The sequence below is a fragment of the Peromyscus eremicus genome, chromosome 1 (assembly GCF_949786415.1).
Source record: "Peromyscus eremicus chromosome 1, PerEre_H2_v1, whole genome shotgun sequence".
NCBI lineage: Eukaryota > Metazoa > Chordata > Mammalia > Rodentia > Cricetidae > Peromyscus > Peromyscus eremicus.
This window is the reverse complement of record NC_081416.1, coordinates 16,254,639-16,279,021: the sequence shown is the minus strand read 5'-3', so window position 1 is coordinate 16,279,021 and position 24,383 is coordinate 16,254,639. Positions and strand designations below refer to the sequence as shown.

At 44.3% G+C, this 24,383-nt stretch overlaps 1 protein-coding gene across 1 annotated transcript in view; it reads right to left on the bottom strand.

Annotated features, from left to right (window-relative positions):
• The window catches only part of Armh3 (armadillo like helical domain containing 3), a 197,111-nt gene extending 176,331 nt beyond the window's left edge, over window positions 1–20,780 (bottom strand). The window contains exons 1-2 of the mRNA XM_059257121.1: window positions 20,605–20,780; window positions 3,014–3,126 (exon numbers count right to left, since the gene is read on the bottom strand). Coding sequence (XP_059113104.1) covers window positions 3,014–3,115 — 102 coding nt within the window. The 5' untranslated portion in view covers window positions 3,116–3,126; window positions 20,605–20,780. The remainder of the gene's footprint in view (window positions 1–3,013; window positions 3,127–20,604) is intronic.
• Window positions 20,781–24,383: the final 3,603 nt, after the last annotated feature.

The window sequence follows — 24,383 nt, the reverse complement described above, 5'->3', positions numbered from 1 at the left end:
TGATTGGTCTAATAAAAAGCCAAAAGCCTGGGCTGGAGAGATGGCTCAGTGGTTAAGAGCACTGACTGTTCTTCCAGAGGTCCTGAGTTCAACTCCCAGCAACCACATGGTGGCTCACAACCATCTCTGGCGCTTATAATAAAAAGCTAAAAAAAAAAAAAAAAAAAAAAAAAGCCAACAGCTAGGCAGAGAAGGGATAGGTGGGACTGGCAGGCAGAAAGAGTGAGGAGGAGGAATCTAGGCTCGAGAAGAGAGAAGAGAATGAGGGAGAAAGAGAGCGGGGTGCCTGGGCCGGCCAGCCACCAGCCAGCCTCGGAGGAAGCAGTGCAAATAGGACATGCAGAATGAAAGAAAGGTAAAAAGCCTGAGGCAAAACGTAAAGAGAAACAGGTTAAATTAAGTTGTAAGAGCTAGTGGGACAAGCATAAGACAGACACACAGACAGACAGATAGACAGACATGTAAAAGGAGAGTCCCAGCCTCTTTCCTCATTTCAATTGTTTTACCTAGATCCTGGCAACAACCCACAAGTTCTCAGCATCCAGAAGGTGGAAGCAGAAGGATCAGGAGTTCAAGGCCATCCTTGGCTATACAAAAATTTTGAGGCCAGCCTGGGCTATATGAGGTCATCTCAAAAAATAATAATAAGCTAGTCAGTGGTAGTGCATGTGTTTAATCCCAGCAGTTAGGAGGCAGAGGCAGGTGGATCTCTGAGTTCGAAGCCAGCCTGGTCTCCAGAGTGAGTCCCAGAACAGCCAAGGCTACACAGAGAAACCCTGTCTCAAAATAATAATAATAATAATAATAATAATAATAATAATAATAACCAGGGCTGGAGAGATGGTTCAGTGGTTAGGAGCACTGGCTGCTCTTCCAGAGGTCCTGAGTTCAATTCCCAGCAACCACATGGTGGCTCACAACTATCTGTAATGAGATCTGGCATACAGGCAGAACACTGTATACATAATAAATAAATAAATATTAAAATAATAATAATAATAACCTATAATAATCAATACATGATCATAAATTTCTACTATGAGAGCTCACTATTAGTCCTTGAGCTCTCCTGCTGGACTTGGAACTCACTACGCAGCAGAGGATAACCTTGAACTTCTGATCCTTCTACCCCATCTACCAAGTAGGATTACAGGCATGCACTGCCATGATCACTTTTACATGGTGCTAGGCAACAAACCCAGGTGAGCACATCTACAGCCCATACTTGACCATCTTTGTTGTTGTTACTGCTTGTTTTTTTAAGCAAGGTCCCACTCTGTAGCCTACGATGAGCTGTAACTTACAATATAGCCCAGGTTGGCCTCAAACTTGTAATGGTTCTCTTGCCTCAGCCTTTTTTTTTTTAATTTTATCGATTTTATGTGTATGGATGTTTTAATCTGCATGTAGAGATGTGTGTCTGACTGCCCGAGACTGGAGTTACAGATGACTGTGAGGTACCATATGGGTCCTGGGAATCAAACCTGGGTCCTCTGGAAGAACAGCCTGTGTACTTAACCACTGGGCTGTCTCTCCAGCCCTTGCCTCAGGCTCTTGAGGGTAGACTCACATGCCTGGTAGAAGTGGCAAATAGAAAGGCTTAGGGGTGTTGCTCACTGGCTGTTTGGGGAGGAGACAAACATCTACATGTGTATGGTGTGCATACATGTAAGTATATCCAGATGTACAGGTGAATACAAGGATTCTGGTGTGTATGTGTGATGTGCCTATAGAAGTCAAAGGCAGATGTGAGGTGTCTTTTTCTTTTTTTAATATTTTTGTTTTGAGCCGGGCGGTGGTGGTGGTGCACACCTTTAATCCCAGCACTCGGGAGGCAGAGCCAGGGGGATCTCTGTGAGTTCCAGGCCATCCTGGACTACCAAGTGAGTTCCAGGAAAAGGCACAAAGCTACACAGAGAAACCCTGTCTCGAAAACAAAAAACAAAAAACAAAAACAAAAAAAATTTGTTTTGTTTTGTTTTGTTTTTTTCGAGACAGGGTTTCTCTGTGTAGTTTTGGTGCCTGTCCTGGATCTCACTTTGTAGACCAGGCAGGCCTGGAACTCACAGAGATCCGCCTGCCTCTGCCTTGCGAGTGCTGGATTAAAGGTGTACACCACCACTGCCTGGAAAGTGTCTTTTTCAATCACTCTCTATTTACTTACTGAGGCAGGGTCTTTAGCTAAGCCCAGAGATCACTAATTTGGCTAGTCCAGCTAGCCATCCTGTCCAGGAGACCCTCGTCTCCATCTCTAAGCACTGGGATTTCAGGTGGGCTGCCGTACCCATCCAGATTTTTAAATGGGTGCTGAGGATCTGAACTCTGGTCCACATGAGTGCACAGCGAGCAGTTTATCCACCAAGCCGTCTCTATAGCCCCAGTAAGATGACTTCTAATTAAGGTTTTTTTGGGCCAGGGCTGGAGAGATGGCTCAGCAGTTAAGAGCACTGACTGCTCTTCCAGAAAACCCGGGTTCAATTCCCAGCACCCACATGGCAGCTCACACCTGTCTGTAATTATAAGATCGAATACACTCACACAGACATACATGTAGACAACACACCAATGTACATAAAATAAATAAATTTTAAAAAAGATAGTTTGGACTAAAAAACTCAAGAGTCAAGGTTAGGTGTGGTAGTTCATGCTAAAACTGCAGCACCCAAGAGGATGCGGCAGGATGGTCACCGTGACTTGGAGGACAACTTGATCTACACAGTGAGTTCCAAGCCCACCTGAACTCTTTGTCTAAAAACAAAGGGACAGCCAGAAGACTCGGTGAGTAAAGGAACTTGCCACCCAGCCTGATGGTCTGAGTTCAATCCTCAGGACCCAAATAACAGGAGGACTGCTGCAAGTTGTCCTCTGACACCCATATACCCATCATGGTTGTGTTCTCTTGCACTCTTGCTCAAACACGCATGTGTACACACACACAGAAATAAACAGATAAACACAACTTTAAATTTTCTAAACAGAGAGTCGATCCAGCTGTGCAGTACACCAGGCTTACCATGAAAATCTCATCATACATCAGCACCACTTTTTCCTTTAGGGGCTTTTTTGAGGCTGAAGATTTCCGGAGCAAGCCTCCTCGTTTCTCTACTTGTGCCATGGCTAGAGAACCTGTTGGGGAGGTGAGACACCTTTTAGGACAGTGAAAGTGTGATACCATAACAGAAGAACTATGTCGAGATGCATTTGTTCAAACCCACACAACACCCAGCACCAAGAACACACCTAATGCCAACACAGGCTCCAGGTGGTAATGATGTATATAAGTCAATGTAGACTCGTTCCTGTAACAAATATGTAATGGGATAGGCTGTGGATGTGCAGAATCACAGGACTACTGACACCTTCCTCTCATTTCGCTATGAATCTAAAAGGCTTCTAAAAAACAAAAGTCATTTTAAAAAATTCATCTAAAAAAGTCAGAGCACCTGCCTATAATCTGAGAGTTGGTGGGGGAGAGGCAAGAGGATTAAAGGTTCAAGGTCATCCTTTAACTGCACAGAGTTCAAGGCCAGCCTGAGCTACATGAAAACCTGTCTTTAAAAAAAAAAAAAAACAAAAAAACAAAAGGAAGGCCAGGCCGGTGGTGGTGCACACCTTTAATCCCTGCACTCAGGAGGCAGAGCCTGATGGATCTCTATGAGCTCGAGGCCAACCTGGTCTACAGAGCGAGAACCAGGACAGACACCAAAACTACACGGAGAAACCCTGTCTCAGGAAAAAAAAAAAAAAACAGAAGGAAGACAAAGAAGGGAGGGAGGAAATACAGGCAGGCAGGGTCAGTGCAGAACACTCTAGGATACTACAGAATCTACTGAAATATCTCTCAATGGGAAATATTTTAGGAGGAATAAATGACAAATAACTATGTTATAGATCTTGTATATTAGTTCAATACCCCTTCCCCTGATCACGTAATGTCAAGACTTAAAATATTACTTGACCTACAACACAATACATTTTAAATCCTTAAAATATGCCAGTGGCTAAAGCTTAAAGCCAATCTAAAACCAAACAGGAAAGTGTAACTAGCTCCATCTATAATAAGTCTGGCCACACATTTGAGGCAATAGAAGGAAGGGTGCGAGGCGCACAGAGCCCTCAGAAGGATGGTGAAGTTAAATTTCAAATATCGATCGAGCTCGGGACCATTAGGGCAGGAAGTGTGCTACAGGCTGATGTGCTTTATCGATCCCCGGTAAGCAGCGGTCCTCATCACCGCAGAGCACTCGGCCTTCACTGCCTCATAAATCACACTGCACTTGACTGTCTTCAGAAATTCCTCTGGAAAGGGACTGTATAAGCAGAAAACAGCAGTTAAGAAGCCAAAACTCAATCTGATTTCAAAATGATAATATACTACCTATCAAACTTAATTGTATATCTTTATAATACTATTGTAGATCAAACTTCAGCCTATTTCTCAGTTCTATGTAAAAGCTGTTCTGGCACCATGCCCAAGTCTTTACATCTTATTTCAAGGAACTCTCAATATTTTTCAACAGACACTTGAAATCCTCCAGGTCTCCAGTGCTGATTTACACACATTCCCTCGCCTCCCTGATTTATTTTTATTATTAACCAAGTTCCCTTGCTCTTAAACCCTGAGCTCTGTGTATGAAATCTAACCCATACAATGACAAGTAGCAGGATACTAGAGAAAGGCCTGATTTTCCTTCCAGATAAATCCAAAGCAACTGAACTAACGTTGTAAAATGAATTCTGAAAATATACACTACCGCCAGGCAGTGGTGGTGCACACCTTTAATCCCAGCACTCGGGAGGCAGAGCCACATGGATCTCTGTGAGTTAGAGGCCTGCCTGGTCTACAAAGTGAGATCCAGGACAGGCACCAAAGCTACACAAAGAAACCCTGTCTCAAAAAACAAAAAACAAACAAATAAAACCCCCCCAAAAAGAAGATATACATTACCTCTCAAATCAAAACCAAAATTTTACATAAATAAAAGATGCACCCAAAAGTACAAAAGATTTTATCTTAGATAGCATCTTGCCCTAATACATACAAGCAAAAAAGGGAGATTCCTACCTCTGAACATGTACCAAGGACAGATAACTTCTCCAAGCAGGTATTAAATACCTTTAGCATAAGGATTGTATCACATACTTCTTCTCTTAGAAACATTTGGCTCATAGGAAATGCTAGGCAGAGGTTGCTTACCAATTCTGAAATAAAAAGGAAAACTTCTCAAAAGTTGTAGGTCTGGTTAGACATGGTGGTGCATGTCTGTAATCCAGTTCAGCCTGGGCTATATACAGAGAGTTCCGAGCTAGCCTAAACTACACAGGGAGAGTCTGTCTCAAAACCCAGATGGGCAGGTGACATGGCTCAGCGGGTAAAGGCACTTGCTACCAAGCCTGACAACCTTACTTTCGTCTCTGGACCCCACATGGTAGAAGGAAAGGACCAACTCCCAAGGTGTCCTCTGACCTGCACACACATCACATGTCACACGCACCTACACAAATAAATAAATGTAATAAAGATATTTAAATTTTGATCAGGTGTGATCCTGTAAACCTACCTCTCAGAGGCTGAGACAGGAGGACTATTAAGAGTTCAAGGCCAGGGTTGGAGAGATGTCTCATCAGTTAAGAGAACCTGGGTTTGATTCCCAGCACCCACATAGCAGCTCACAACCATCTGTAACTCCAGTTCCAGGGGATCTGATGGCATCGTCTGGCCTCTGCAAGCACCAAGCACACACTTGGTGCATAGACATACTTTCAGGCAAAGCACCCATATACATAAAATAAAAATAAACCTTGAAAATAAAATTCAAAACCAGCTTGGACTACAGAGTGAGACTCTGTCTCAACAAACAAAACAACCCAAGAACCCCAGGCATGGTGATACACATAAGAATTCCAACACTAGGGAGACAGCAATAGAAAAATCAAGAACTTGTGATCGTTCTCAGTTACATGTAAGTTCAAGGCCAGCCTGACACACACAGGCTCTAAGTTTGATAGTACCAAAAACAAATGTCCTAGGTCAGACCTCAAACTTTAGTTAAGACATCTCTCTGTCATTTCTCTAAGGTCATTGTAATATAGAGAAAACTGGAAAAATAAAAGAAGATTCAAACAATTTCCACTATATTGATCATGGCTTTGTCTCAAAGCATGAAATGCAGCTCCTGCTCTAAACAGTCCTGTGTGGCTTAAACAAGTTGTCAAGAGGAGGACGTCCTTATCTAGGGAAAATAAATTGGAAATCAAGCAAATCCTATTTAAATAAATCACGAACAATGCAATTCTACTTGAAGTGGATATAGATCTCATATGTGCTCAGCTTGATTAGCAGGGACATCAAGAACCACGAACTCCTAAGACATAAAAAGCACATGTTTACAAACATCTCCCTATGAGGATCAATAATTGGGTTACAGCTAATCAATGTCCACTCCAAACCTAATAAACTCTCTCTATTTCAGGATCAATACTTTCTAATAAGCAAAAGGGAATGAAAGAGGAGGGGAAAAATAATTCTGATCCAATCTACCACATTTCCAAAGAAATTAAATTATTTTCAGCGTTCACCTTCCACTTGAGGCGAGAAGGAATGCAGCCAAGGGTCTCAACTCAGCACTCTCCATCATCATCACGGGAGCTGGAATCTGCCACCCAAACTGCCCAATAAGTGACTTGAAACTGAGATCACAAAACCTGCTCCTACCAGAACTCCCGTCCATGAAATTCAGCAAAATAGGGTTTTTGCGGTGGGAGACTATAAGAAGTGTAAAATTCTCACAAGTTTTTCTTTGGATCTCAGAAACTAAAATTAAACTTGTAATACCCTATCTCGAGGCTGGAGAGACGGCTCAGCAGTTAGCAGCACTGGCTGCTCTTCCAGAGGTCCCAGCTTCAATTCCCAACACCCACATGGCAGCTCACAACTGTCTCAGAGAATCCTATGCCTTCTTCTGGACTCCTCAGGCACCAGGAACACACATAATGCACAGACATACACTTAAAAATAAACAAATAAGGGGTTGGGGATTTAGCTCAGTAGTAGAGCGCTTGCCTAGCAATCGCAAGGCCCTGGGTTCCGTCCTCAGCTGGGGGGGGAGGGGGGGCAGGGAATAAAATAAAATAAACAAATAAGGCCAGGCGGTAGTGGCACATGCCTTTAATCCCAGCACTCGGGAGGCAGAAGCAGGCAGATCTCTGTAAGTTCGAGGCCAGCCTGGGAGTGAGTCCCAGGAAAGGTGCAAAGCTACAGAGAAACCCTGTCTCAAAAAAAAAAACAAAAAAAAAACAAAAAAAAAAAACAGAAAAAAAAAAAACAGAAAAAAAATAAAATAAAATAAAAATAAACAAATAAGCTGGGCATGGTGCCCATGCGTTTAATCCTAGGACTCTGGAGGCAGAGACAGGTGAATCTCTGTGAGTTCGAGGCCAGCCTGGTCTACAGAGCAAATTCCAGGATACCAAGGCTACAGAGAGAAACCCTTTTTTTATTTCTTTCTGGAGCTCAGGACCGAACCCAGGGCCGCAGGCGCTCTACCACTGAGTTAAATCCCCAACCTGAAACCCTGTCTTAAAAAAATCTAAAAAAATTAATTTAAACAAAAAAACAAAAAAACAACCAAGTAAACTGAGACAACTATAGTACCTTGAAGAAAAGTTTCCTGAGGGACTACTTTAGGAGAAAGTGATAACTAGGCTTAAGTAACAGAAAGAAACCAGTTTCCTGAACTGAATCTCTCGGGAAAAGTGTTAGAGATGGAGGAAAAGTATGGTGAAAGACCCCAGGATCTGAACACACTGACATGTTCAGCAGAAATGTCAGGTCCCTAGGTAAAGTTTATTGATGAGGTTATTTTGTGTTTCTGAATTTTGTTTGTTTGCGTTTGTCTTGTTTTATGGGGCTAGCAATTGAACCCAGGGCCTTGCGCATTAAAGACAAGTGCTCTACCACCAAGTTATATTCCCAGCCCCCGCTTATCAAATATAAAGAGAATTCAAGGGCTGGCAAGGTCGCTCAGGAGGAAAAGGTGCTTGCCACTAACCCTGACCACCTGAGTTTGATCTCTGGGATCCACATGGTGGAAGGAGAGAACCAATTCCTGCAAGCTGTCCTCTGACCTCCACATGTACACCTCAGCATACACACACACACACACACACACACACACGAACAATAAATTAATTAGTGAATTAAATGTAACAATTTTTGAAAATGTTTTAGGGACTGGAGAAACTGCTCGGTCGTTAGGAGAGCTGGCTGTTCTTGCATAGTTTGGTTCCCATTACCTGGGCAGGAGGCTCAAAATAGCCTACAACTCCAGTTTCAGAAGATCTGATGCTGTCTTCTGGCTTCCATACACTCTTCTGGCCTCAGCAAGTAACTATTCATGTGTGCACATACACACTCATAGACACGCATACTTATACATAATAAAACAATTATTTAATATTCTTTAAAAAGAGTATTGACATATTTATGAGAGGCTTAAGAGATGGGCTCAGTGGTTAAGAACTTGTACTGCTCTTGCAGATGTCCTGAGTTCAGGTCCCAGCACCCAAACTGCATGGATTGGAACTGCATATGACTACTGAGGATCCAACAACTCTTCTGGCCTCTGAGGGAACTTCACTCATATGGACAAACCCACACTCAGACATACAAGCATACATATATTTAAAACGAAAAAGATAGATCTTTTTTGTTATGTTTTTGTTTGTTTGTTTTTTGAGACAGGGTTTCTCTGTGTAGCCCTGACTGTCCTGGAACTCACTTTGTAGACCAGACTGGCTTCAGACTCTCAGAGATCCACCTGCCTCTGCCTCCCTCTTATGTCAACATACTTCATTTTACATCTGAACATCATTTTAGTTTTAAAGTAGCAGCATGATACTGACACTTTGTAGACGTAGTCTGACTCTTCCTATATGTATCCATTTATTGATGAGGATCATACTTTCTTAGTATAATTAGTACAGCTGACTTCCAACCAGCTAGATCTAGTATTAATCTAGAAGCAAGTCGAGTGCTGTGATTAAAGGCGTACACTACCATGCCCAGGGTAAAAAATAAATAAATAAAACTTAAAAGTGTATCAGCAGAATGGAAAAATTATAGTACAGTCACACAATTGAATGCATACATACATTTAAAAGAATACATTAATGATACATGAAACATGGGGGCTGAAGAGATGGCTCGGAGGTTAAGAGCACTGGCTGCTCTTCTAGAGGACACAGGTTCAATTCCCAGCACCCACATGGCAGCTCACAACTATCGGTCTGTAACTCCAGTTTCAGCAGATCTGACACTCTCATACAAACATGCAGACAAAACATGTAAAACAAAACAAAAACAAAACAAAGACACATGGCCAGGCGGGGGTGGCGCACACCTTTAGTCCCAGAACTCAGAAAGTAGCGGCAGGCAGATCTCTGTGAGTTCAAGGCCAGCCTGCTCTACAGAGATAGTTCCAGGACAGCCAAGGCTCAGGACAATGTTGCTCACTAGCTTGCTCCCCATGGTTTACTCAGCCTCCTTTCTTATTCAACCTAGGACCACTTGCCCAGGGGTAGCACAGCCCACAGTGGACTGGGCTTTTCCACATCAAGCATCAATCAAGAAAATGCCCAGGTACTTGCCCACAGGCGAATCTGATGGAGGCGTTTTCTCAATTAAAGTCCCCTCTTTTCAGATGACCTTAGCTTGAGTAAAGTTGGGGGGGGGGGGTGGACAGCTCACTGCTACTATGTTAATTGAGCATATTTAGTCTCTGTGCATAATTCTCCACCAAAACTTGATTATAAATGGAAAGACACAAGTCTTAGTTAGGGTCACTACTGCCGTGATAAAACACCATGACCAAAAGCAAGATGGGGAGGAAAGAGTTTATTTGACATGCACTTCCACATAACAGTCCATCACCAAGGAAATCAGGACAGGAACTCAAACAGAAACCTGGAGACAGGAGTTGATGCAGAGGCCATGGAGGGGTGCTGCTTATTGACTTGCTCATCATGGCTTGCTCAGCCCGATTTCTTATGGAACCCAGGACCACCAGTCCAAGGATGGCCCCACCCACAATGGCTGGGCCCTCCCCCCTCGATCACTAATTAAGAAAATGCCCTACAACTGAACCTTATGGAGGCATTTTCTCAATTGAGGTTCCCTCCTTTCAGTTAACTCGTTTATGTCATGTTGACATAAAACTGAACAGCACACTGTTCAGCAAAAGAAGAGGAGCTGGGGAAAGACTCAAGCACGGCTCTGAGAGGATGCAGTACTACAGCGCTGTGATTACCTGAGTCAGGTGGTCCTCAGGAACCTCCTAACTATGTAGACTCCTAACCCTTGCCACTACTGAATCACCCTTTTTGGGATAGAAGTCTACTGATGCGGGATATTTGCACACTGTTAAAAATGTGTGGTTGTGATTGGTTTAACAAAAAGCTTAACGGCCAACAGCTAGGCAGGAGAGGTTAGGTGGGACTTCCCAGCAGAGAGAGGAACTTAGGGGAGTGAATCTAGACACATGGAAGACACCAGTAAGAAACAGAAGAAGTTGGACACACAGAATGGAGAAGAGGAAAAAGCCAAATGGCAGAACATAGATTAATAGAAACAGGTTAATTGAAGTTATAAGAGCTAGTTGGGAACCTGCCTAAGCTAAAGGACAAGCTTTCATAATTAATAAGACTCTGTGTCATTATTTTGGGGCAGGCAGTCCAAAGAATGTCCAACTACAGTCTATATTTTTTGTTTGTTTGTTGAAATAGGGTCTCTCTATGCAGTCCTGGCTATCCTGAACTTCACGACATAAACCAGGCTGGCCTAGAACTCACAGAGGTCCACCTGCTTCTGTCTCCCAAGTTCTGGGATTAAAGGCATGGGACACCACACCCAGCTGGAGGTGAAGGTCCTAGGTTTTTAACAATCACTCCAGGCCAGTGGTTTCTAACTGCCCCCACAGGACACTTGTCGAGATCTAGAGACATTTTTGGTTGTTCCAACCAGGAGAAATACCAATAAAATCTACCAGGTAGAGGCTAGGGGTATTGCTAAGCATCCTACAATGTACAGGAAACCTCCAACAAAGAAGTACCCACCCCAATACGCCAACAATGACAGAGTTAACAAATCCTACTCTAAGTAATTCTAAAGCTTGAGAACCACTCCTCTAACTGGCCTTTGAGACACATGCTTGTAATCCCAGCATTAATGGGGGGGGGGGGCAAGAAAATCAAGAGTTCAGGATCATCCTCAGCTACATAATGAGTTTAAGCATCTGTACTCCCAACATTGGGAGGTTAACAGCCAGCTAGCATAGCTCATCACTAAATTTCACATTCTGTGGGAGGGAGACCTGTATCAAAATGTATCAAATCAATGTCTGGCATCCACACCTGCACACACTGGGCACATGTACACAAAACACCAGGTGTTATATCATGTGTCTATAACTGCAACATTCAGGAGGCTGAAACAGGAGGGTCACTGCTAGATCAAGACCAACCTGAGCTACATGTCAAGACCCTGTCTCAAAATACAAGCAGAACAAAGTTTAGCAAATTCAACTTTTCATGGCCATTTTTAACAATCACTCCAAGTCAGTGGATCTCACGGGGGACAATTTTGCCATGAGCCATTCACCCAATACCTAAGAAAGAGTACACATTTATAATAAGCCAAAAAGAAACTCCTAACCTGGCTCTCTAAAAAGCTTCCTGGTTACTACAGATAAAGGGGTTTAAAAATTGTGTGTGTGTGTGTGTGTGTGTGTGTGTGTGTGTGTGTGTGTGTATTTAGGCAGAGCCAGGGATGTAGACTTTGCCTGGCTACATCCCATTCCAAAGAGGCCCTGGGTTCTGTCCCTAACTAACCCTAAGGAAAAGTCTGGTTACCTGCTTCCTCCACCCTTCTGTAAGACCCACCACACTCACTGGCCTACATCACTAAGAAAAGGGAGGCTTTTCTACCTGGGCATTCAGCTCCTCCTTCTCAAACTACCTTCCATGGGAAAGCCTAAGGACTCGGCTTACTTTCCCATGACTCCTTGGCACAGGCTCTCTTACTAGCATGGACAACGGGTCCTGCCTTGTAGCCCAAAGGCTGGAAACAAGTACGGAACCTCTTCTGTTCTACTCCATCTCTAATGCTATCTGCACCACACTAACCAGATAAGCTAACCAGCCAGCTTTTTACTGCGTTACTGCAAGTCGTTCTCCAAACTGAAGGCAGAGCAGGCCTGCATTCCTGAAGCATCTCCCTGAAGCCCTTCACTGAGACCAGGACAGAACTCCTCTTCACTCTGCCACTGTTCTTCTTTTAACTCCTGGACGTGGAATCCTCAGCCACTCCTCATCCTCAGCACTGCTTCCACTCGGTGGGAGGTGATATACCCCAGCACACAACACTACTGAGAACTTACTATGCACTTGGCTCTACTCTCCATGCTTTAAATACTCTGCATGTATGCTCTACAATCATCAGATAACATAGGTACTACTGCCAGAATTTTATATGAATTTTACTTTGCCCAAAATAACAGAGCCGGCCAATGGTAAAGACACTAGATGTTCTCTCTGGTAGTGATCCTCTCTATCAGAATGTCTTGTGCCTGGGTCAAGCGATGGCTCAGCGAGTCAGGGACCTGTGGTAAAGCCTGACGCCGAGCTGGATGCCCAATGTCCACATGGGGGGGTCCTGACTCCACAAGTTGTCTTCTGACCTCCACACGTAACCTACGGCGTGAGTGCAGCCAGAGACACATACAAATATAATAAATAAATAAAATATACGTAAGAATGTGTTGTGAGTACAGAAAATCAGATGCTAGGATCTAGTAAATTATTAAAAACCGGACTGAGTGAGTTACAACCTTACAGAGCGGGCATTGCTTAAAACAACACAGGAGCCCGGTGGTGGTGGTGCACAACTTTAAACCCAGCACTTGGGGAGCAGAGGCAGGCAGTTCTCTGTGAGTTCAAGGCCAGCCTGGTCTACAGAGTGAGCTCCAGGACAGCCAGGACTGTTGTATAGAGAAACCCTGTCTCAAAAAACCAAAACCAAAACAAAACTGAGTACAGGACTTTGAACACACACAAGCACTCTACAACTGAGCTGTGCCTCTTCAGCCCTTGAAGTTACAATTCTAAGTCCAAACTAATCCACAGTATCAACATTCCCACTTTACCCAAAATCTACTAACTCAAGAAGCACTGAAAACTGTCATCTCGGGGCTGGAGAGATGGCTCAGAGGTTAAGAGCCCTGGCTGTTCTTCCAGAGGTCCTGAGTTCAATTCCCAGCACCCACATGGTGGCTCACAACCATCTGTAATGAGATCTGGTGCCCTCTTCTGGCATGCAGGCAGAACACCGTACACATAATAAACAAATAAATCTTTAAAAAAAAAAAAAAAGAAGAAAGAAAGAAAGAAAGAAAGAAAGAAAGAAAGAAAGAAAGAAAGAAAGAAAGAAAACTGTCATCTCTGTTTTCTAGATTAGGACAGAATCAGACTAAGAAAGCACAGGAGCCAATATATGCCAATGTCCAAATTTCATGTGTGCTAAAAGCAGTACTTACCTCAGACTGTGTTTAGTCTGTATTTATAAGCAGAAGTATAGGATAGCAAGATGGGTCAGTGGGGTAATTGTGCCTCCTGCCAAGTCTGAGGGCCTGAGTTCAATCCCAGGAACCCCCCATGGTAGGAAAAAAAAAACAACCCCAGAAAGTTGTCCTCTGACCTTTACATGCAAGCCATGGCACGGGAGTACCCACACATATACACACATCAAGTAAATAAACTTCTTGATCCTCATGTTTCTAACTCTGTAGTGTACCACCATGCCCACCTTTATAAGATCTTTATTTTTTGAGATAAGGTTTCTCTATGTAGCACTGGCTGTCACATACTGAAAATCACCTTGAAATGCTCTTCTGAAGCAGGCACCTCTTGTAAATTAAAACTGTGTCTCCTGCTCAAACTCTGAACTTCCTCAAACATTACAATGCTACTCTTCCCTTTTTTTTTTTTTTTTAAGATTTATTTATTTATTATGTATACAGTATGTACTCCTGCAGGCCAGAAGAGGGCACCAGATCTCATTACAGATAGTTGTGAGCTACCATTTGGTTGTGGGAATTGAACTCAGGACCTCTGGAAGAGCAGCCAGTGCTCTTAACCTCTGAGCCATATCTATACACACACACACACACACACACACACACACACACACACACACACACACATATATATTTGGTTGGTTGGTTGGTTTGGTTTTCAAGACAGGGTTTCTCTGTGTAGCTTTGGTGCCTTTCCTGGAACTCACTCTGTAGTCCAGGTGGGCCTCGAACTCAGGAACTCAGAGATGCGCCTGCCTCTGCCTCCCGAGTGCTGTGATTAAAGGCATGCACCACCACTGCCCAGCCCACTACTCTTCTCATTTCCTTTCTGTTAAACAGTATAAGCTCCTGAACAGCAGCCACCTAGAGATAACATGAAAACTACAGGGCTGAGGATGCAGCTGCATGGAAATGTTCTTGCCTAGTCCGCATGAGGCCCTGGGTTCCATCTCTAACGCTGGGGGTGGGGTTGGGGATGGGGGATGAAAGAAAGGAGACTACCATAATCACAAAGGAAGCCCAAGTTAACTGCAATCTCACAAAGACAACTGAGTTCTTGCAAGTGTTGGTTTTTGTTTTTGTTTTTGTTTTTGTTTTTTCTAAGACAGGGTTTCTCTGGGCAACAGCTCTAGCTTTCCTAGAACTCACTCTGTAGACCATGCTGGCCTTGAACTCGCAGAGATCCTCCTGCCTCTACCTCCCGAGTGCTGGGATTAAAGGTGTACGCCTCCACCACCCAGCTGAGTTCTTGAAAAGTTTAATAAGTAATATTCATTAAGACCTTATAGAGGCCCAGGCATGATGGTATAGGCTTTTAATTCCATCCTCAGAAGGCAAAGGCAGGCAAATCTCTGTGAGTTTGAGGCCAGCCTGATCTACAGAGCAAGTTCCAGGACAGCCAGTGCTACATAGAGAAACCTTATCTCAAAAAATAAAGATCTTATAAAGGTGGGCATGGTGGTACACTACAGAGTTAGAAACATGAGGATCAAGAAGTTCAAGGTCTAGGGCTGGAGAAATGGCTCAGTGGTTAAAAGCACACACACTGTTCTTGCAGAGGACCCGAGTTAAATTCCCAGCACCCACACTAGGCAGCTCACAACTGCCTGGAGTTCCAGCTTCAGGGAGCCAACACCTCTCTCACCTCCTTGGGCACATACATACACATAAATAACAAATAAAAATAATTTTTAAAAGTTCAAGGTCTATATCCTTATGTAACAAGTTTCACCAGCAATCTAGGAAACATGAGGCCCTGCTTTAGAAAACAAACAAACAAGATTTCAAAAGGTGGAGGTCCCTGGAAAGATGGTTCAGTGGGCATGAGAATCTGAGTTCAAATCCCCAGCACTCAAATAAAAATTGTGAGGCCACACACACACCCCTACAACCCCAGCACTATGAAGGACAAAGTCAGAAGGGTCACTGAGACTTGCTGGCTGCCAACCTAATTCTACAGTCAATGAAAGACCCTGTCTCAAGTGCTGTGGATGTCACTCTGTTTGCTGTGAATGTGTTGCTCTGATTGGTTGATAAATAAAATGCTGATTGGCCAGTAGCCAGGCAGGAAGTATAGGCAGGATAAACAGACAAGGAGAATTCTGGGAAGGGGAAGGCTGAGTCAGGAGATGCCAGCCTGCTGTCCAGGGAGCAGCATGTAATAGCACACAGGTAAAGCCACGGAACAGGTGGTAACACACAGAAATGGGCTGAGTTTAAATATAAGAGCTAGTCAGCGGTAGACCTGAGCTAACGGCTGAGCAGTTTTAATTAATATAAGCTTCTGAGTGGTTATTTTATAAGCAGCTGCAGGGTCTGTGAGGCTGGGCAGGACCAGAGAAAACTTCAGCTACACTCAAGGGAATAGGGCAGTGACAGAGCAGGACACACAACACCCTCTTCCGGCCTCCATTAGGCACGCACAAATGCACATAACAATAATAAATAAACACAATAAACTTGAAGAGGAGGCTCTCAGAGGATGGCTCTGATGGCAAAGAGTTTGCCTTGCAAGTATGAGGCCCCAAGTTTAACGGCCAGAACCTTACATCAAAAACAACAACAAGCTGGGCTTAGTGATACACACTTATGATCTCCACACTGAGGAAGGCAGTGTGGATCCCAAGGCTCATTTGGCTAGTTCCAGGCCAGTGAGAGAGAGACTATTAAAAAAAAAAAAAAAAAAAAGCCAGGTGTGGTGGTTCATGCCTTTAATCTCAACACTCAGGAGGCAAAAGCAAGTGGATCTCTGAGTTTGAGACCACCCTGGTCTAACAGAATGAGCTCCAGGACAATCAGGGCTACACAGAGAACCCCTGTCTCAGAAAAACAAAAACAAAACAAACAAAAACAAAAAAAGATAGACTTTACCCTAATACAAGTACAGTATAAGACAAAAGATACCAAAACATCACAAAATTATCTCTGCCTTGGGAACCTACTTTACATTATGTAGAAAAAGATACATATTGGGCTGGGTATTCTTTAAAGTGGCACTTGGAAGTTAGAGGCAAGCAGATTTCTTGAGTTCGAGACTAGCCTGGACTACACAGGCTACACAGATCCTGCCTCAAAAAACAAAGCCAAACAAACAAAAGCTACACATACTGATACTTCCTAATAAACAAGTAGTTCCCCGTCATGATTTATTTCCCACAAATGCCTTCTTCACTCAGGCTATTGCCAAGTTATTTAGCATCTTAACTGCAGCTGCCTACTAACCCTACCCCTGTATACCCCACAAGCAACCTGACCTCAATACCAGGCCCAACTAATTTCTTCCATAGCCACCCATTTTTTTTTTTTAAGGATTTGTTTCTTTATTATGTACACAGTGTTCTGTCTGCATGCCAGAAGAGGGCACCAGATCCCATTACAGATGGTTGTGAGCCACCATGTGGTTGCTGGGAATTGAACTCAGGACCTTTGGAAGAGCAGCCTGTGCTCTTAACCTCTGAGCCATCTCTCCAGCTCCCCTTTTCATAATGTCTATGTGTTAGTATTTTCTTTTTGCTCGTGCATTTCCTTTAGCTGTCAATGGCTTCCTGTGTTTTTTAGAGTGGTTAGATTGATGTAACATCTTTCAGTAATAATCATATTGTTTGGGCTTCTTCATAGATGGTTTTTGTCTTGTTTCTCTAGATGTTTTTATAATTTGTGTTGTTGAGAATTAGACATTCTGGGGACTATGTTAAATCTGTTTCTCCCATTTCTTAGCACTTGCTGATTTTTTGTTTTCTGAAGGCTGGCATTTATTTTTACAAGCTACTTTTGCAAAATGTATTATTTTTTTACTGTGGCTACTGGTTTCTGTTCTGTTAGTTCTGTGGTCAGGTTTTTCTTACACCTCTGGCTCCAAAAAGGGGAATCAAAGGTTCCTGACTTATTTAGAGTTTGGAAAGAAACCCTTGTAAACTGCTGCTGTGGTGAGAACTGGGACTGGGGCTGATGATGTCTGTGCCAGGGCCCAAGGGCACTACCAGACCAGCCAAGTGCACAGGGCCATGATTTGAAGGCTGTCACTCCACTGTTGGCCCTGGTACTCGTACTCATCGGCCACCCAATTTTTATAAGTCTGTTCTGTTCAGGAATATACCATAGTGGTAAAGCATTTGCCCCTTATAAACAAGGCCCTAGGTTTGAAGGCCAGAACAGGAGGGGGAAAAAAACCGTTTTCTGTATCCTAAAATACAGACTCCTAGTCATATCCAATTCCTAGTAAATGAAATCTCATCCACAGCATCCCTGGAGTTAAAAAACCTTAGTCCACTCTCTTCCTGGTCACACTGCATCTATCACAGAACTATTTCTAAAATCCATTCTGTTCTCTTCCTTACCACAGCCAAGTTAGTCTAATTCTTACTCAACTGTAACAACTCCGGTCTTGTCTTTCATTATCTGTCCTTCTAATCTGCACTTCTGTTATTCTCTAGACATGTTACAGGGCTGGAGAGATGGCTCAGCTGTTAAGAATACTGAGTCCTCTTGCAGAGGACCAGGCCTCAATTCCCAGTACACACATAGCAGCTCACAGCCATCTGTAGCTCCAGTTACGAGGGATGTGACACCCTCTTCTGGCTTATGCAAGCAGCAGGCACACATGAGGTACATACACATGAAATAATAAATTAATTTTTAAAGCGTCAGTGGCTTCCCCACCCTCTTTTCAATCTCACCTGCAGGCAATTCCCCAACATACATCCTGTCCTGGATGATTTTGACCCCCACATAAACACCAAGTTGGGTTTTTCCCCTTCACACTTTACACCATGCCTCTGCAAAGGCTCTTTTCGACAACTCAAAAGCCTTATTGTGCAAGCTCCTACTTAACCTTCAGCACACAGTTCATTATCTTCCTACAAAGATCTCCTGACTTTCTGAGGCAATGACAGGCTTCCCTTCATGCTGTACAAATGCCTTTTCACAGATCTGTAACACATACCTCTAGAGAACTTTGTCCAAATATGTCTGGTTGTTCTTTAAAAATGGTTCAGGCTGTGGTGGCACACACCTTAAGTCCCAGCACTCAGGAGGCAGAGTCAGGCAGATCTCTGAGTTCAGGGCCAGCCTGGTCTACAGATCGAGTTCCAGGACAACCAGGACTCCACAGAGAAACCCTATCTCGGACAAAAACAAAAATACAATTCCAAGCTGTCAGTTTAAGCCAATGCTCAGAAATGTGTGCTGAATCAACAGCTCATCCTCACATACCCTGAATCAATTTATTTGGCCATAGTTTTCAAATTTTATGAATTCCTAAACTGTGCTGTGTGGAGCCCCAAATTCTGGCTTGGTTTTTGTTATTTTTCCTCACTTTCATGTTACTGTTTTATTTGTTTATTTTATGTGTTTTACCTGCATGTGTGTCTGTGCAGCGTGTGCATACTGTACCTGCAGTCCAGACCCTGGAACTGGAGTTACAGGCAGTTGTAGCTGCCATGTGGGTGCTGGGAATTGAACCCGGGTCCTCTAGAAGAGCAACCAGTGCTCTTAGCCACTAAGCCATCTCTCCAGCCCATATTTTTTAACATGTGTGTTTGTGTCTGTGTATGGGTATGTGTTCAAGAGTGCAAGTGTCCTCAAAAGCCAAAGATGTCAGATCCTGGGGACCTGGAGTTACAAGTGGCTATGCACTATGAGCTGCCTAGTGTGAGAGCTGGGAACCAATGTGGGAGCAAGAAACTGAACTTAGGTCTTCTGAAAGAGCAGTAAATGCTCCTAACCTCTGAGCCATCTCTCCATCCCAAATTCTGAGTTTTGAGTTGTTGTCTGGAGTTTGTTTTCACTTTTGGCAATTCTTGGGATTAAGCTTCTCAGGCTTGCCTTGAACTCAATGTGTATCTCAGACTGGCCTCAAATTCTCAGCAATCATCCTGTTTCAAGCTCCTAAGTGCTGAGATTAATATTAAACATGACAAGGCACCATGATTGTCATAATAAAACCATGTTAAAGGCTTGTTTATTCATGAAGAAAAGAATGAGAACTCCCTTTACACTCCAAACAGGAGATATCAAATCCCTTGTTTGATCTGCTATCTGGAAAGCCTTCGTATGAAAATGACTAGGCATACATATCCAATCGGAAACGTACCAAAGATAATTCCAAGGAACTCTTTGCTAAATCGTGGGCAAGCGAGAAGCCTAGCACGGTGGGGTACACCGAAATCACAGCATTTGGAAGGGAGACACAAAAGGATCTCTACAAGTTGGAGGTTAGGTTGGTTGGTCTACATAGCTAGTTTCGAACTGGCCAGAGATACAGGGCTTTAACACAAACCATGTTTAAACACTACGCTTGCCCTGTTTTACAAGGAAAATGCTCTTAAGTTTGAAACATTTTCTGGAAAAGAGCTGCGGAGGTTCCGATAGTCCAGGAACATTTATTAGGACATGGCTCAAGTATCCATCGGGACAGCACTCCTCAACTTCCCCAGTCACTGTTCTCTTTCTTCCCCATACCCGCCAGGGAAGAGGTGGGTTTCCCGGCTTGCACCCACTCATCCCATGAAAGCCAAGTTGGGTTTATTAACTCTGCGTGAAGTGGGTGCTGAAGACTGTCGGGCGCAGAATGAAGAGCGCAGGACCCGGCCCTTCCAGGGCATCTGAACACTTCGCAGGGACCCGCCCCCCAGGAGGAGCAGCTCTCCCCTAGGAGCCGGCCCGGTTAGGGTCAGCCCCGCGCCGGGGTCAAAGGTCAGCGCCCCGCCCGCCCGGAGGCCTCAGCGCGACCTCCGAGGGGAAGGACCCGGCCGGTAGCAGGCGTTCGAAAGCGGCGGCGAGCGAAGCCACTCCACTCCGCGGCCCCAGGCCCGACCCACCCGCCGCGAGCAGCCCCGGCAGCTGCAGCCCTCCCTCTGCCCCGTCACCCCGGTGTCTCCGCGGCAGGTACAGGCCCCGCCCCCGGGTCCAGGCCTACTAGGGCGGACCCGCGGGGGCTGGCCCGAGTCCAGGACCCGGCTGGGCCCGCGCCGCTTACCGAGCCCCCCGCTCCTCCTCCAGCACCCCAGCTGCTCGCAAACCTGCTCGCTCCCGACTCCGGCAATGCCGCCACTGCTCCGGAATCGCGGGCGCGCTCCCGACCTCCCCGACCCTTAGCCCTAGTCCGCCGTGCCCCGCCGGGTCCTAAAACCCTCCTTTCCTCAGGTTGGTCCACGCCCGCTTCCTGAAGCAGATTCAGACCACGATTCCCAGCAAGCATCGCAAAGACTACAACTCCCAAAAGACATCGCGAGCGACCTAGCCCTCGCTTAAGGCCGCTGGCTTTAAGTCTGTTTTATCAGGTTTTTGTTCGTTTGTTTTTGTTTTAAATAGGGAAGACTCTGAACTCAGCAGTTCTTTCCAGAAATGAATGTATCCTCTAAAAATACTGGCAAAGCTTGGAAAGATACATGTTGTAAAATGTTTGCTTCATTTTTTTTTTTTTTTAAACTTCCACTATGTAACCTTGGCTGGCCTGGAACTGGCAATTTAAACCAGGCTGCTCTCAAAATCACCACGGAGATCCGCCTGCCTTTGCCTCCTGAGTGTAAAATTAAAGGCCTGTGCCGCCACCACAGTGAAATATTGGAAACAATCTCATGTATTAAATAAAGAGTATGGACAAGTGGTGGTGCCACACAACTTTAATCTCAGCACTTGGGAGACAGAGGCAGGTGGATCTCTGTGAGTTCCAGGACACCCTGGTGTACAGAGCAAATTCCAGGACAGCCAGGGCTACACACAGAGAAACCCTGTCTTGAAGAGATAAAATAATAATAATAATAATAATAATAATAATAATAATAATTGTTGTTGTAGAATATTATTTTAAGGTGTGTTACTTTTGTTTGTATTGCATTTGTTTAACTCTGAAGCTGTGTTTCTGGGCCTGTCTAACACACCTGATGGACTAATAAGAGCTTAATGGCCAATAGCAAGGCAGGAGAAAGGATAGGCGGGGCTGGCAGGCAGAGAGAATAGATAGAGGCGGCTGGAGAGATGGCTTAGTGGTTAAGAGCATTTGCTGTGCTTCCAGAGGTCCTGAGATCAATTCCCAGCAACCACATGGTGACTCACAACCATCTGTAATGGGATCAGATTCCTTATTCTGGTGTATATATAAAATACATGAGTAAATAAATCGAAAGAGAGAGAGAGAGAGAGAGAGAGAGAGAGAGAGAAAAGAAAATATACAGGAGAGATCTAGGAGCAAGAGAAGGAGGAGGACATCAGAGGCCAGCCACCCAGCTACACTACCAGCAATGGAGTAAGAAAGAAAGGTATACAGAAGTAGAGAAAGGTAAAAGCCCAGAGGCAAAAGACAGATGAGTTAATTTAAGAAAAGCTGGCAAGAAACAAGCCAAGCTAAGGGTGGGCATTTATAAGTAATAAAACTCCGTATGTGATCTATTTGGGAGCTGGGTGGCAGGGCCTCCCAAAAGACCAAAAAATAAATAACAACTAATAATAATAATGTGTAAATATGTGTGAAGCACCATGTAAAGTTGTTACCGTAACAAGGAACCTGAGTCTCACTTTCGTTTTTTGAGACAAGATCTCATTATGTATCCCTGGCTGGACTGGAAAAGACTCTCCAGAGCAGACTGATGTCACACTTGTTGCAGTCCTGTCCTTATCTGAAAATACTGGAGGGCTGGCCTGCGTGCCACTCCCAGGTAGTCTCAGTTTTCTAATATGCAAATGAGGCTTTTACAAGATTGGCTTCTGGTGTATGAGAGAGTGCCTGCTTACCTTTGGGAACCCCAGGATTCATTATCTCACTCTACCCCCACCCTGCCAGCTTGTGCATATTTGGATATTTCAATGTTACGACTATGAAATAGGTGTTATGAGAAAACAAAAGTTCTGAATGATTACTTTGTCTGAAGTTCTAGTTAGTAAGAGAGAATTTGAACTCAGACCAGGTGAAAGTGTGTGCATGTATGTCGAAAAATTTTTTGAGAGAGAGTTTCTCTATGTAGACCAGACTGGCAGTGCACTTGCTCTGTACTGTAGTGGGTAGCCATTCCAGCTTTGATCTGGAAGTTCCAACCCCCATTGAGACTTCAGCAACTGTCACGCCTACAAGGCGGGGCCAAGGGAGGCACCTGGGGACCTGAGATCTGGATCAGCGGGCGCTCTCTCGGTTCCGGGACCCTGGATGGTGGAGGTGGACCAAGCAGAGCTCCAGAGAACACCGCTGGACTGTGATACACCTTCCCCAGACCCTGCGACCTACCTATCCCTTAATTTGTAAGTTACGCCATTAAATAAATCTCCTTTTAACTACGTGAAGTAGCCTTAATATTTACACCAATACGGTACACCAGGTGGCCTCAAATCACAGAGTTCCGCCTGCCTCTGGGATTAGAGGCTAGCATCACCACACTCAGACCTAGACTGGTAAATTTTTTTTTTTCTCATCTGCTTACATTTGGGGTATTAGAGGTATGGTTGGGTTGGTTTGGGTATTCGCTCCTTATTTTCTGTAGCCTTGGCTGGCTTAGTACTCTGTGTTTTACTTAAGACATTGGTAATTCAGGTATTCCTATTCCAGGTAAACCAACTGCCTCAGCCTCCTGAGAGATTACAGGCATTTACCACCACACCTAGCTCAACAGTAGTGTTAAGACATGATGAGGGTGCCTTACTTTGGGTTTCTATTGCTGTGATGAAACACCACAACCAAAAACAAGCTGGGGAGGAAAGGGTTTATTTGACATACTCTCCCACATCATAGTCCATCACTGAAGGAAATCAGGGCAAGAACTCAAACAGGGCAAGAACCTGGAGATGAGAGCTGATGCAGAGGCCATGGAGGTGCTGTTTACCAACTTGCTCCCCATGGCTTGCTCAGCCTGCTTTCTTGTTGAAACAGCTCCAGGGTGACCCCACTCACAATGTGCTGGGCCAGCCCACAACAATCACTAATTAAGAAAATGCTCTACAGGCTTGCCTACAGCCCATTTTGTTGTTTTTGAGACAGAGTTTCTCTGTGTACTCCTGGCACTCACTCTGTAGACCAGCTGGCTTTGAACTCACAGAGATCCACCTGCCTCTGATTCCTGAGTGTTAGGTTTAAAGGCATGTGCCACCCCCGCCTGGCTCCTACAGCCCAATCTTATGGAGGAGGCATTTTCTCAACTGGGGCTCCCTTCTCTCAGATGACTCTACCTGTGTCAAGTTGACATAAAATGAGCCAGCACAGGTGGAAGAAAGGAGCTGTACTCTACCAGAATATAAAGTAGGTATCCAGGCATGATGTTTCACACCTGTTAATCCCAGCCTTGGGAAATAGAGATAGGAGGATCAGACATTCATGGTTAACTTCATCTTTATAGGGGATTCAAGGGCAGGCTGTGCTACAAGAGGCCCTATCTTAAAAACATAAGAAATGAAAATAAGGAATGTGTGGGAGCCCACAGTGACTCTAGCTTGTGGCTTGAGTTCAAGCTTGTTTTTGCTCCTCAAGGCTGAATACCAGGATGATTGGCCAAAGATGTGGTTACTAGATGTTTTGCTCCTCAAGGGCAAATAACAGCATGTTTGGCCAAAGGCATGGTTACTAGATGTTTTGAGAATTAAGGAGGTATTTATGCTTGTTTGTTCCTTGAACCATGGTAAGGAAGTCTTTTTGCCCACTTGCTTTGGGTATAAAAAGGCTTTGAGAAATAAATTCGGGGCTGCTGCAGTATTCACTGAGAGCCCTCCCAGTTCTATCCTGTGTCTGTCTTTTTTTTTTTTTTATGTCCCTGTCTTTTCTTTTTTTTTTAATTT